Source organism: Protomyctophum parallelum, assembly GCF_964188405.1.
Source record: "Protomyctophum parallelum genome assembly, chromosome: 9".
Classification (NCBI taxonomy): domain Eukaryota; kingdom Metazoa; phylum Chordata; class Actinopteri; order Myctophiformes; family Myctophidae; genus Protomyctophum; species Protomyctophum parallelum.
Window position 1 is genome coordinate 42,766,529 of NC_139706.1, and position 15,871 is coordinate 42,782,399.

General features: G+C 43.7%; 1 protein-coding gene across 1 annotated transcript; it reads left to right on the top strand.

Moving 5' to 3' along the window:
- Window positions 1-8,858: 8,858 nt before the first annotated feature.
- On the top strand, window positions 8,859-13,864 carry phox2a (paired like homeobox 2A; the record flags this gene model as incomplete). The annotated part of the gene is made up of 4 exons (XM_083772765.1): window positions 8,859-9,081; window positions 10,755-10,942; window positions 13,151-13,189; window positions 13,397-13,864. 4 exons carry the CDS (start codon window positions 8,859-8,861, stop codon window positions 13,862-13,864), a joined length of 918 nt encoding a protein of 305 aa, XP_083628891.1.
- Between the last annotated feature and the right edge of the window lie 2,007 nt (window positions 13,865-15,871).

A 15,871-nucleotide genomic window follows, 5' to 3' on the forward strand; every position in this document is an offset into this window, starting at 1 on the left:
CCCGACTTACGTCCCAGGCAGTAGCTACCCTCGATCAGTCCCATTAGGGAAAGACCAGGGCCACACAATACGGAACTACTCTGCCGGGACTGGGAGGTAGATCAATCTGGCATGTGGAAGGACTACAGGCTCTGTGGGTTGACTCCTGTCCAGGCCCCTTGTCTCACAAGGTCCACTCCTGCTCTCACCAGGTCCAGGACATTATTGCAAGGGGCATGGGGGCTCAATTAGTTTTTTATTCCTTCATAGATGATAAATCCACTGAGAAACGGACCTTTGCTCTCAGTGGTCAATATTACCCAAGACCCTCAAAAATGTATTCCCTTACAGGTCTGTATATAGGCTATAACTGTACAAATGGAAACAACTCTCAGAGTGATGGGGGACCATGGCCTATAAAAGCATACAGAAATGGGGGTCTTTTAAAATGAACACACAGTATGTGTTCACAGCAAACCTAAAGCAGTGTGTTACAGTTACACACTGCTTTAGGTTTGCTGTGTAATATTTGGGATGGGAGGGGTGATGACGCACCTGCACCACGCACTGTATAACCGCAAGGCTTGGCTTGCGCGCGACAGACAGACAGTCCCCCCGGGGAGCGAGACTCATTAGCATAAAAGCGAAATAAAAGGACCTGCAAACCGAAAGGGGGGAGAACATGGAAACACACACACACACACACACACACACCAGCCTGTGCCGTGTATTCTTTTAAAGAAAAGGAACAAATCCATTCTGCCTAATTCGAACCTTGCTCAGGGACAGCTCGCGTGGCAGATTGCAGGCTAATTAGTTTAGGGGGAATTTAATTCAATTAACTTTCCACAGCTCCGCGCGCCCCTGCCGCTGGGCCTGCTTTCAGAGCGCGGGGCCAGAGCTCCAGATCTAATTAGCGTGTTTGGAGAAGAAGCTCTCCATGCGCGCGCGCGACCCCCCCCCCCCCCCCCCCCCTTATTGCTGCCTTGCCTTCTCCACTCCAGCTGTGGTGCGCGAACGCATGAGCACGCGCGGGTGCGTGCGTGTGCGCGTGTGTGTGTGTGTGTGTGTGTGTGTGTGTGTGTGTGTGTGTGTGTGTGTGTGTGTGTGTGTGTGTGTGTGTGTGTGTGTGTGTGTGTGTGTGTGTGTGTATTTTCGGGACCTGGTTTTTATCCAAAAAGCATGTTTTATTTTTATGTTTTGTGTGTAAGCAACATGCCTGCATCCATTAGGATAATCTGGTGTGGTAGTGCATTGTGTACTGATGTGCACAGCATATTAAAACAATAGCTTTGCATCATGGTTTGGAGGTTTATGGATTCCACAATGTGGACAACTGGGCTGCATGATGCTATAGGCCCATAGCATCATGCATTTCCTATTTCTTTGGGGTTAGATAGGCCTACACTATACAGTCCAAGCAATTAGGCCAATTAGAAATGTCACGGGGCAGTTTAGCAAACAACCATATAGGCTTATACTATTAGGCTATGAGCATAATGATCACTGAACAATTGCATTTCAGCCAAAGTAACTTCCATTATCGTTCGTCTCATATCATCACATAGCCTATCATCACAATTTAACTTAACTTTTATCCAATAACAAATCAGTGCCGAGCTATTTTATAAACATTTCCTTCTGTATATAGGCTATATGGGCATGTCCATAATAGTGGTTAAAAGGGCTCAAACACGCAGGTTTTCCTGATCACTTTCAACTAAACACAGGTTAATGTCTCGTGGTTACTGGTGTTTTTTCGTGTCAGATGCAGTCGCGTCCTGGCGGCTCTAACCGGGTTAGACGCGAGCCATCGCCTGGAGGCGCAGCGTCACGGTACATTTAGGTAATTCGCGATTGAAATGCGCACCGATGGGACCCCGGGCTCGTGCGTCGCGCCCACCGCCTCCCATCCATCCATCACCAGATAAATCAAATGCACGCGCCGAGCCGCCAAGCTGTGTTGGTGGAGAAACGTTAACGGTGTAGTTCTTTTAGCTCGCTCTCGTCCTGCAGGGAAGAGAATATATTAGCACAAGTGATGAAATGACACATTTTTGTGTCACAGGTATAGAAACAGAGTATAATGGCCTATATGGCCTATAAACTGTCTGCTCGGGAGTCGGGACGGTTTATATAGCGTCGATATCTTTCTGATATCTGAAAGTTATAATGCTGCTGTAGAGTAATTATTCATACCAGCCGCGTAGAATGGTAAAGGCCTAATTTAAATTAAATTTAAATTTGTAAGGGCTTCATGGTGGCAAACATAATAAAACAATCACAAAAGAAGCCGAGTGTGCAACGTGTGTGTGTGTGTGTGTGTGTGTGTGTGTGTGTGTGTGTGTGTGTGTGTGTGTGTGTGTGTGTGTGTGTGTGTGTGTGTGTGTGTGTGTGTGTGTGCGTGCGTGCGTGCGTGCGTGCGTGCGCGCGTTCATAAAGAAAACCGCCTTTGCTCTAAAGTAATTCCACTAAAATGTCCTCTTAATTCGAGTGTCTAATAATAGTTACCGATAATAAAACAATGTCAAACGCAAAGGGGAAGTGTTTGTCTTAAACGCATGATTAAAATGAATCCCATGAAGACCCAGGGCCTAACTACATCTAATTTAGGCCTGTGAGTGCATGGGTTCTTCCGTTAGCCTATATAAACTACTATAATGGGGGGGAAAATCTCGTTTCTCATGTAGCCTATATAATATATATAAAAATAGGTTTAATCTTTTATCCAATATTCTCACATTTTATATTTAAATAGGCCTCACTAGAATTTCTAAAATCGTTAAAAGAGGAGAATATTTCGGTTACAAATAATGCCCTTGCAAATAATGCCCTTGCATATCATAATTAATATAAAGCATGATAAAAACCTACACTATAGCTAAATGTGATCAAACATATAGGCCTGAGACCCTATAATGATTAATTCGTTAAACTTAAAACATTAGCTTGGATGTTTATCACCAAACACTCTTCTGAGAGGTTTATGTATAAAAACCTACACACACACACGCACACACACACACACACACACACACACACACACACACACACACACACACACACACACACACACACACACACACACACACACACACACACACACACACACACACACACACACACACACACACACACACACACACACACACACACACACACACACACACACACACCAGTTGTGAGTTGGTTTATTTCAGAACCAGGGACAGCTCCCGCCCCACCACACAGTTCGGCTTGAGGGCCATATTGTTTAGTTTTCCCATTGATAAGGTTACTCTCCCAAATCCAATTAAATACGCCCTTTATCTGTACGACTACTGTATTTCCTCGTGTTTTGGGCCAATTCATTTGAATTATGGAGTGAATTAAGCATTCTAAAGGGAAATAATCTAGACAACACTCATTTGATGGATCTGTTTCCTATTCTATTAGCTGTCGTGGGTTGGGCCGACGTTTCCCCCAGAATGTGGTTTAGTTAAGGACAGAAAGCAGGCTTACATCACATCACATCAGACAGACATGAATACAGGATGGATATAGAGACAGCTTTGAGCATCACATACATGATAGAAACAGGCTTTTTTTAACGGGCGGAACGGCTCGTCCCATCCGTTAAAAAGCTGTTTCTAACTACCCTCGCATGTTGTCTGTGATGTATATAGGCCTGCTTTATGTCGGTGCTATTCAGGAGAACGTGATGGATAGGCCAGGTTTTCTGTTTGATTGACGGTTTGACTCGTGTTTCCCCCCCCCCCCTTCGGGTCACCGCACCGCTGCGTGCCACGGGGGGCAGGGGGGCACATGACGGCCGGGTGGGTCTCCCGTGGAGCTATTCTGTCAACCAAAACATTTGTATCCTATTTTTTACTAATCCCTCACCGGCTCACCCCTCCTCTCTCTCTCTCTCTCTCTCTCTCTCTCTCTCTCACACACACACACACACACACACACACACACACACACACACACACACACACACACACACAACTGCGCCATGTTGCTTCGTTAGATACATTATGCCTCCCCCAGCCTGTCTAGCTCTCATGCTGCATGGTTGGTGAGACCGGGTCCTCCTCGTGTTCTGAACCGCCAGAGAGAGACTGAGAGAGACAGACGCCAGGTTCTTTGGTCATGTCTACACGGGAGGAGGAGGAGGAGGAGGAGGAGAGTACCATCTATCGGAAACAATTACTATCAGAGGAACGACGGCAGGAGAGGAGGGCGAATCTTGGGGATTCAATTAAGATTTCTGCGTGCAGATGATCACATGCTCACCCGCTTCTATAAAAAAAAAGAACGCTCAAAAGAGCGATCAAGTGGTTGTGCAGTGCATAGAGAACTCACACGCCAGAGAGTTTTCGTTTAAATACAATACGCCGCCCTATAGTGATGACTGATGATTGTCCACTCCACATCATGCTTTTTGAAAAGTTGTAGAACGTCATATCAGCTCTATCAGGTCTAGCCTATATTCAGTATACTATAGGCCCTTATATGGGTTAATTGTTTTCAAGCAGCGAAATGCAAATATTTAAAAAAATGCAAATTTGCCAAGACAACATATAATACAAGATAAACATACTAATTCGTATTCGTATAGCTAATTAGCAGGCAGGATACACTACTTAGTTAACTCATTCAGTCATGGGGGACATCATTGTAGAATGTAGACCTATATAATAGGCCTAGCAATAGGCCTATACCGGCTACCGAAGAACGTATAGCTACTTTCACATATTATTATTATTTGTGAAAGTGAAAAGTGAATAAGCCTTAAAAAGAAAAGCGCAATTAAGAATGTATTTCAATTAACAGATATTTGTCAAGGGGTGCTATATTGCGATTTGGCAATTTACTTTCCCTCTGGATGGGACAAATAATATATGAACCATTTAATTAATGGCCTTTTAGCGTCAGTAGCGTGAGGTACCAATCCGCCCCGACCCTAACCCAGGCTAATCCCTCGTTGTGTCACTCTCTCCGCGGGGTCTTGACTTGAGGAGCCTCTTGTGGCCATTGTCCTCCTTTCTGTTGACTCAGACGCCATGAATGTAAAGGATCCCAGCTACTGTTTCCGTTAAAGCGCCCATGAATTTAAAAAAGTCCAAAGTTAAACCCTTCAGTGGTGAAGTCCCCCCGCGAGGGAGCCCTATGGGGCGGATTAGAGGGGGTTGAGAAAAGGGACGGGCCTTCCCCTTTGAAGGGATTAAGTTTAGAGAGCAGACTCAGATGATTGTGGTTGCTCTTTTTTTTGAGGAGGCAGAAGAAACAGTCGACGGGGCTGCAGAGTTTAACTTGAAAACTGTTTAAGTTTCTCGGTAAGTCGGTAAACTCACCTCTGAACCCGCCAGACGGGAGCTGCCTCCTCCTCATCATGGGTGACACAACAGAGAGTGTCGCCTGCATGGGAGCTTTTGGTTCTGACTGACTGAAATATAACCTATACTGTGCAAGACGGTGGAATATCAAGCTCCCTATAGCCACTTTCCTTTGCTGCTCGAGGGTTAATATATCCACTTGTTACTGTGATTTAATGGAGATGGCCTATATGTGCAATATATACTCGCATGCTTGCAGACTCTAGCCTATACTGCGAGTAGAGTTGGTCATGTCCTCTACTGAGTAGAGGATTCTGATTTAATCATTTAAGGGATGGAACATGACCCCATAAATGGGAACGGTATAGGCAATGGGCCTATTTGCACCTCTGGCTGTATGTAGATATGAAATCGGTGCTATCAGGTGAAGCAGGTGAAGCAGGTGAAGCCTGCAGGCCCAGGGTCCACATGAAACTCACCTGACCAAACACACAACAACTTTGCAAGTGATTCATCAAAAATAAAATAGACCAGATGACCACAGATAAAGAAACAGGCTCATGCAGATTTGAAGCAGACATTTCGTTTATCGAGTCTGACATTTTCTTATGCGTATATCTTACGTAGGCTATATCTAAATGTCAGATTCGATAAAATACTTGAACCAGTCAATTATATTTACAATCATAAACTTTAGATTCGAAACTTCGTAGGCTTTGAGCATAGACCTATAGTAAAGTCGGCCCGGACTCCGGCCTGGAGAAAATCTGAAGTCGAATTTTAAACAGTTATACCTTAATTTTACGACACAATTGCTTATTTGCATATCGAGGCCTTGTATCCGTATCCTCCTCGGTATGGTTTTATCTGTCCAGCGCCAGCTGCAACCATGAGGGCATATTGACTGTATACAGTAGATAAGACTGGGTCAGAACAACAGTGCGGATGTTGTATATTCTCTAATGGATCTCCCCATCGAACCAGAAGCATGCACACAGTAAACACTTCAAGCTATGAGTAATAGTTGTACATCGTTCAATTCAGTTATGGGTATATTATATGCGCAATTAAGGTGTGTGTGCGCGCGCGTGACGTGTGCGTGCGTGTGGTGTGTGTGTGTGTGGGGTCAAGCGAAGATGAAAGTCCACGGCCCCACGTGTATACGTGCGCTCCCACACGCACATACACGCACGTGTCGTGCACACATGCGCGCGGCTACACGAGTCTTGTAGACCTATATTTGTCGGAATGTATTAAAACAGTAAAATCCTCAGGGAAATACAAATGGAATGGAACGAATTAGGGGAACTAGTGTGTGTGTGTGTGTGTGTGTGTGTGTGTGTGTGTGTGTGTGTGTGTGTGTGTGTGTGTGTGTGTGTGTGTGTGTGTGTGTGTGTGTGTGTGTGTGTGTGTGTGTGTGTGTGTGTGTGTGTGTGTGTGTGTGTGTGTTCTACTGTGCTTGTTCGGGGTCCGCGTGGCGTGGGCCGTGGGGATATGACTGCATGACACTGAACAATACGTTTAAACCAATTTATGAGGCGTCAATGCGTTTATGCAGGTTATCCTGTCCTATAGTTGACTGTCTCGTTGTGTGAGGTGGATGGATTCATGGTTCTATCCTATACATCACATCACTCTGGTCGACATGACATGCTGATGTCCCTGAAAGTGATCGAATCGAATCAAAATATTACATCTAGGATTCTAGGTTGTCAAAGTGGGGTCCGGGGACCCTCGGGGTTCCTTGAGTTGGTTCCAAATGGACCCAGTTTATATACCCTAACTCTGAGGCTGAGGGTGTCATTTGGTTGTAAAATTAAACCAAATGGACCCTACTACAGGGTCAATTTGGTTCCATGTGTATACACTCTCAGATATAGCTCTATAGCACCACTTCTTAACAATTAACGCAATATTGACAATCCATAATTAAATATATTGAAATTGACTAAGTGAATCAACACGTCAGCACAATATTAGCACGACACATTGGGCTACAGTGCTGCACTGTGAATCAATTAGCCTTACAATAATAACTTTATAGGACCTTTCAACTACTATATAGCTCCCAATGCACGCCTCCATGTAAAGTAACTACCGTAAATCAAAATCCATTCTGTTTTGTTTTTTATTTGTTTTTTCAATATCACTTATTGAGTGATAATACAAATGGGAAATACCGAAGTGAAATAGTGATGATTTTGTAATGGCTGTGGGTCCTATACACCATGTTCCTGACATAAATCAAATATGATTATTTTTTGGCTGTGGCATCATGCTTGGGGTCTAAAGCAATTATACAAAATTGCCAAAGCGTTGACAGCTGTAGGTATAGCATAATAGTAGACAACACAGAGCAGAGCTAGTTCAGAGCAAGCCGCCCAAAATACATATCAATTTCATTGGTCCTTAAATGTTTAACCACTGGCCTATAAATTCCGTTTCGGCTAATGTCGCTTGCCGACCAGAACAGAACAGATCTCACTTCTCAGTGGTGTAACTATAACTAACTATAACTATAACGAGTAAATGTATAACTATAAGTATACATTTACTCAAGTACTGTCTATACGTAAACACAGTTTTGAGGTAGGTCTATTTCCAATTTTCAGTATAGGCAACTTTTAGGCCTACTTCCAGTCTACCACATCTCAGACTAGAATTATTGTATAGCCTACCTATACTTCACTACACGTATTTGGAAACTTTAGTTACAAGTTATGCCTATACTTTGTATGTATTTTAATAATTATTACAACGCATACATTAATTAACCACAACAGCCCTATACAAATTTCGGGCATTTGCATTGTGAACTTTTGTAGCCTACTTTTACTCAAAGTACATTTTGAACTCTGGACTTTTGATTGTAACTGATTAGGCCTACAGTAGGCTATATATATATATATATATATATATATATATAATAGGCTATTTCTATGCAGTAGGCCTATTGGTACTTTTACTTAAGTAAAACTTGTGAGTACTTTTTCCACCACTGACAGTTGACTGCTGTCCGGTACTTATACCATGCATGCGTGCGCTGCCTGGCGGCTCCGAAGCGCATGGGCGGTGCGCGCGGCCGTGGGAGGGGCCAGCTCACGCTCGGTTCCCACCAATAGACTGACGAGGCATTGTCATGGAAACAAGACCACCGCCTTCGCCATTGTCTCGTGCTACGCCAAGTTGATTATAAACACATGCAGCGAGCCTCGCTGCGCTGTCAAACCACGCAGCAACACACTCACACACACACAGTCACAACTCAAGAGGGAATCGAACCTGGAAGGGAGGAAAATTACAAAAAAAAAACAACAACAACTGGCGAGAGAATAACAATCGGACGATCGAGAAACGGGGGAATTATCGGGATATTTTTTATTTTTCAAGAAAGCGAGAATTAAGAACCTTCTGACTGTGACCGTCTCCAAAAGACGCACGGGACGCAACAGCCACCGGTCCCCTTCCTTCCTTGGAGATAAATAATCAGAAGAACCGACCGGCTTGTGTTTTTGAACTGTACTCAACCTACAGTTTCTCCACAATACTATAGCCTACATGTTTAAGATGGATTACTCCTACCTGAACTCCTACGACTCGTGCATGGCGGCGATGGAAGCGTCGGCCTATGCGGACTTCAGCTCGTGCAGCCAGGCCAGCTCGTTCCAGTACAACCCCATCCGCTCCGGGCCCTTCTCCAACCCGGGATGCACGCCTCTCAGCTCGGCCAGCTGCACGCTGGGCGCCCTGCGAGAGCACCAGCCGACACCCTACTCCACAGGTCAATAGTCTACTATATTATTATTTCAAAACAACATTCCCAGAAAAAGCTTTTTTTCCCCCGGTGAATTAAAAACAAATTAAATTATTTCTCCCCCCATGAAGAATTCAAAGAAAAATCTAAGAAATCACATAAATTGCGGCTTCGCGCCGCGTTGTGAGCTTGTAGATCGGCTATTTTCACTATAGTTTGAGTCCCGGGCAGACTCAACTTTTACTTTCGTCTACGAATAGTCTTGATTGATCCAATTAAGGCTAATTCTGTTCCATTCGACAGCTATTCTTCTTTATATTCTGATTACATGCATTCTTTTTTGTTTAGCTCTCTGGTCTTGTCTTTTCATTAGCTTTATTTAATAACTTGTAGGCTATTTCGAGCATGAAGGTCAGTTGCATTTTCATGCATTTTCCATCTCTCTTCCCTATATGCGAAAACAACCATATTCCATATAGGCCTATAACTCTTTATTTAAAATAGCCTATAGGCCTATATATATAGGCTTTCTGTATATTTTGGTACAACATGTTTGGTTCGCGGGTTCCATTATTCAAACGATGTGCCTAAATGATTTAGTGATAACATGCATTTTAGCGTCAGTGTCGATGGAAATTAAATTACTGCGGAATTTATCGAAAGGGGCGAATAATCCTTCATGGCTCAATTCAATTAGCTGTCAACTGTCAAGTAAATCGCAGCGATGCTCATGCTATCCGTCTGAGGATTGAAATTTTAAACGCAGTAATAATGATGAAGTATATATATATATATATATATATATATATAGGCATATAGAGTCAGTGGAACTGGCGTTTCTATATGAATGGAATCTCAATTTAAACACATTCCATACATTTAAATATAGGCTAATAACCAACCTTAAATTAGTTTAACACGAATTGCAATGAATTAAAAAAGGGATGTCTCTGTTTAATCATCTTGCATATAAGCACACCTGTTGATTGATATAGTGTCTATACCCATGACAGAATAGACATGAAGCACTGACGGTTGACACTTGAAGCTATACATTTGTATAATCGTTTAATAAATACATTTCACGTTTTCCATGAAGAGAAACAATGTCTCTTATTTAAAAACACATTGGCTTCTGCTATTTTCATTTCCCCCCCATGCTGGATTCAAATTGAAGATACAAATAGGCCTATACACGATCCTTAGAGTATTGAAATTATATGTCTAACATAAACATACACAACAAACATATATTAATAATTATTATTTTATTTTATTTTCATCGAAACACCATTACGTCCACGGTCCACCGGAGATGGAGATTCTATAGCACGCATGCTCTGAATGTATTGGTGTTTTTGTCGTTTTAAACTCCTAATAGGCTGTATATGGATTAAACATAATGCATTTCAAAAACATCCCCCATATATAGGCCTATTAAAAAAAAAGTTTTAAAATACAAATCACTCAAATCTCACCAAATTATTAGTATATAGGCAATATAGTTAGACTACTATGTTACGGCTTTAGTTTGTCTGAAATTCGATTAAATAAATACAAGATAATGAAGGACCAAATTAACCCAAATACCATTATAGAGGCCTATATGATATAAGGCTTTACTACATATTTCTAAAATACATCTAAAATAATGCGTTTATTTAAAGTCGTCGTATATTTTTTACATTCCCCCCTCACAGTTCCGTACAAGTTCTTCTCGGACCCGTCGGGTCTGAACGAGAAGCGCAAGCAGCGCCGCATCAGGACCACGTTCACCAGCTCGCAGCTCAAGGAGCTGGAGCGCGTGTTCGCGGAGACGCACTACCCCGACATCTACACCAGGGAGGAGCTGGCGCTCAAGATCGACCTGACGGAGGCCCGGGTGCAGGTGAGAACAATATAGGGCTCTATACCCGGCAGTGGTCCGGGCCGGGTGCAGATGAGAACAATATAGGGCTCTATACCCGGCAGTGGTCCGGGCCGGGTGCAGGTGAGAACAATAGGGCTCTATACCCGGCAGTGGTCCGGGCCGGGACCACCAGTGGTCCTTGACGGGGTGGTCCCCTGCAGGTTATAGCCAGTGGCGTGACATTTAGAGGGGCAGGTGCTCAAGTGAAAAAAGGGCACCTTTTTGCAGCGCTTTTTGGGGCGGGATCCCATTTTGGTGCTTTATAGCTATTGAAAAATAGCAGATCTACAAGCTCATAGCGCGCTATACGAGCTTTATAGGTCTGCTATTTATTTATTTTTTATCGAAGAACGACTGGCATAGAAACATAGCTTTAGATTGTGGGGGCCTAAATAATATAGTAGAAGCGTTTTTTATCAAGATTTGATCAATGTCACCGCATGGTCCACACTACAAATTAAGAAACCCCCCCCCCCCCCCCCCACCCCTTTTTCTTTTTTTTTTTAAAGAGCACATTGCCAAAAAGGGCAGGGGGTGCCCCTAGTGTCTATCTGTGCACACCACTGGCTATAGCTATGGAGAGTTCGTAACCAAATTGACCCTTATCTTATAACTCTTGAGTGTAAATTAAAATGAAACCAAATTGACCCTTACGGTTACGGCTCTCAAGAGAGCAGTTGAGTGAGACGAATAACCATCTAAGTCCATCATTCATACTGACCCCCCCCCTCCCCGAAAAGGCCTATCAGCCCTCACCCCTTATCCATGATTTATATACATTATAGATAATTAGTATGGACTTATATGGTTATTTGTCTTATTGATAAACATCTGCATTATACTTACGGTAGGCCTAAGATAAGCATACACAATTAGAGAATGTAGAAGAATTGTTATTTTGATCAACTTTGTCTGTTTATCTCTCCTATGCCTACATCAATAAATACAGCTCATGAGCTTGTATATCTGCTATTTTTGAATAGCCAAAGTATAAACCAGTGGTTAAAGTGGATACAATCTAAATTGAGTCTGACAAACCTCAGGGCTCTATGCTGGTGTATTTTCAGTTTTCTGTTATTGTGGCAAAAGCTTTTGCTGAAAAATAGTCAATTGTGTGTGTATGTGTGCAGCTTGTCGATCTGCTATTTTCTGCAAAAGATTTGCCCACAATACGGATGCTGGGGATTAAGGTTAGCACTGATGGTTTTACTTAAATGTACGGGTTGGATACTCAGATTATTATTATTATTTTACTGAAGTAAAAGCAATACCACAATGTAGAAATAATCTGCTCAATGCTTTACCAAAAGTGACTCATAATACAATTGGTCATATTATTGTATTGTATTGTATTGTTTAAATCTGCAATGTAACTAGTAACTATAAGGCTGTCAAATATTGTAATTGTAGTGGAGTAAAAAGTAAAATAATGTGCCTCTGAGATGTACTGGAGAAGTATTGTACAAAAATGGAAATACTCAAGTAAAGTAATAGTAGGTCTACCTCAAAATTGTAAAGTACAGTACTTGAGTAAATCCACTTTGTTACTTTCCACCAAATCCCCCTGGAAGAAACAGTGTGTGTGCATATAATCACATCGTGTGAAATTGCTCCACATGTTTCATAGGCAGAATAATATATTTGATTAATTCCAGACAGTGACAGTTTGGTGTCGATATGAGAGCAAATCAAGTTTACTTTTCTTTCATATCCATTCTATGCTCTGTTTGGTTTCAATTACAGCCCTTAATGGATCTTGTTGAAACATCAAGTTAAACGATCTTTTCTCCTCGTCTTCAACTAATTAATTTAGCCCTGTGTGAGTGCAATGAACACAATCAATTTATATACTGGGCTAGTGGGCTTCATGTTGAAATATTCCAATCAAAGCTGAAATCCATAAATTGTAGGACTATCCCCGGCCACGATTCAAAGCCCAGTCTCCTAATTTCTATACCACTGTAAGAGGGAGGGCATCCCTGCATGGTCGAGCAGAGATACTGCTTCAGGACCCCCAAGTGACACCAGGGTCTAAAATGTGTCAGTGGAAGAGCAGGGAGACATACTCAAATTAAGTAGTATTTAATTGATTCCAATACAGGATTGAAGCTTTAAATGACCCTGTTGTGTCTCCACATATGTATAGTATACTCACTCTCTCTCTCTCTCTCTCTCTGTGTTCCACAGGTGTGGTTTCAGAACAGACGGGCCAAGTTCCGCAAGCAGGTATGCCAAGATGATAAAGTAGCGTGTATAAAAGTATAATTATGTTATTTCTTCGGCACACCCTAAATTATTATTCTCCCCACCCATATTTTCTGCACACTCTCCAAACCCCTCTCACTTTCTATCATTTTATTTCCAACATAACTGTATCGTCATTTTGAATTTAATTTCTTTATTAAATTTGTTGATTATTTTTTCCATGTGGAGGAGCGGGCAGCCAATGCCAAGTCTGGTCCCAACGGTTCGGGCGGCGGCGGCGCCGGGGGCGGAGCCAACAGCGGCGGCGCCGGCGGGAAGAAGAGCGGAGAGCCGCGAGGCTCCTCCTCGGACGATGACGAGTCCAAAGAGTCCACCTGCAGCCCCACGCCCGACAGCACTGCCTCCCTGCCCGGCTCGCACAACGGCAACATGGGCAGCCCAGCCAGCCTGAGCCCCAGCCCCGCCCCCAGCGGCTACGCCGTGAACCCCTCCAGCTCCCCGGTGCTCCAGGGCCTGAAGCCCCCCAGCTGGCCCAGCCTGGGGCCCTCCAACCCGGCCATGGCCCAGCCCTCCACCCAGACTCAGGAGATCCTGAAGGCCTGGCAGCCGGCGGACAGTATGACCGGGCCCTTCGCCGGTGTCCTGTCCTCCTTCCACAGAAAACCCAACCCCACGCTCAAGACGAACCTCTTCTGAAGCCGCCCACCACCCCCTAAACCCCACCTCTCCAAGGCCGGGGACAGACGGACGGAGGCGAACGTTTCTGTTGTCTGAGTGGTAAAGAGGAGCGGGGAAGAGACATGTTCATTCACGATTATAACCCTGAAGTCGCCGTCATAGTCTCCGTAGTTCAGTGAGGTCCCTGGTTTTGGCCTCTGCTCTCCGATTTAAACAACTGTCACAGTTAAATTCCAGGAAGGCCCTGCTGATGGCATAATGGGACTTTATGGACAGAGTGGATTAAATCAGTGGTTCTCAAACGTTTTCATGTGAAGGACCCCCAAACTGTATTTGTCCACGGACCCCGCCCATTTGAAAAGAGCTTGTGCCAGGGACACCCATTTGTCAAGATTTGTCAGAATTCCTCAAAAATAGAAGATCTACCAGCTCACAACACGCTGCGATGTAACGCATGAGCTTGTAGATCAGCTCTTGTCGAATAGACGATAAATAAGTATAATTATTTAAACTCTTCCCTCATTTAGCTGGTGACCCCTCAAGGACCCCTGGGTTTTACCTGCTGGACCCCACTTTGAGAACCAGTGGATTAAATAAACATGCAACAGACATGGGTACTGTATACCACACCTCACATCTCTAACCCGACATTGATCCTGTTCGCCACCATTCCTCTTCTGACTGAAGCTCTCTGCCGAGCCACCGCCACAAGCCAGTTTGAACGTCGATGACGGCCTCAACTCAGCCCACAACAGAGACGAGAGACGTGAAATGTCTCACTGCATAATTCTAACTCTCTACCTAGTACCTACCGTTCCTTTATCGATGACCTGACAGAAACTGTCCAAAATGAGTGTGGAAATGGATTTTGGGGTGTTGGACATTTTACCATGCAGTGTGTACGTTACTGCCGTAACAACCTTAACGACAAAAACCCAGACAGACGTCCAGCATCCATATGTCCGCCCGTCCGTCCGTCCGTCTCCCCCCTCCACAAACACACAGGTCCACCCATAGTGACAATTGCAGATCCACAGAGTGTCGGTCAGGAATGTTTTAAAGCAGAAATCTAAACACACGCCAGAGGGGAGACAAAACCCACAGTTACCATGCTGCAAGCACAACTTCCTCTAAGCCCCAAAGAGGGACCCAAAATCTGCTTGCCAAGCAGAACAGGGCATCCCCCCAAATCCAATTAGACCTACAAGACCCCTCCCTGAGCTGTCTATTTCCTTTCCCCTGCCATGAATCCTTTATTTACTGTATCAAGTCGTTTTCTATACCCCCCAGGGCTTGCCATGTCCCTGTCCTGTCTGCCCCCGACCCAAATAGTATTCTACACTGTAAAATCCGTAGCGTTAATTTAACTTACAGGCACTTATGGGCACTTAACTTACTGAATGACCCTGACGGGTCTATTTGGTTCTATTTGTACACTCTCACTATTAAGTTATCGTTCAGGATTTAACAGTGTGCCCATGACCATTAAGGTTATTCCTTCCATCCCCATCTCACCCCTTTCTTTCTCCCAATTTACGTAGCTACTAAACAGCGGGCACTTCAGAATAGACGGCAGCAAGTCGTTGGTCTGGGTATTTCTATGATTTGAGGGTTGTAACGGCATGTCCACCTTGTCTTATTTTGTACCCCCCCACCACCACCACACACACACACACACACACAGTTTTTCTGCTGGTAAAATGTCATACTGATCCCGCTGGATTTTTCTGTCACATCATGCCTCTCAAATATACCCCTCACCACCAACTTAAAACTCCACATATAATTTCCCCAGGGATCTACACTACGGGACCGTATACTATTCGCTCTACACTAAATATCTTTCAACCGAAAATAGCCAAACGTATAAGCTCACAATTGTGATCGGCATTGTGAACTTGTGCTGTTTCTGTCAAATGTTTGCCCTCCGGAACATGATTGCCAGGTTTAAAAACTCAAATCTTAACACATCTTATGCCTAATTTATGCAACGACGTAGCATAAATCAGACATTAGTGGTATTAT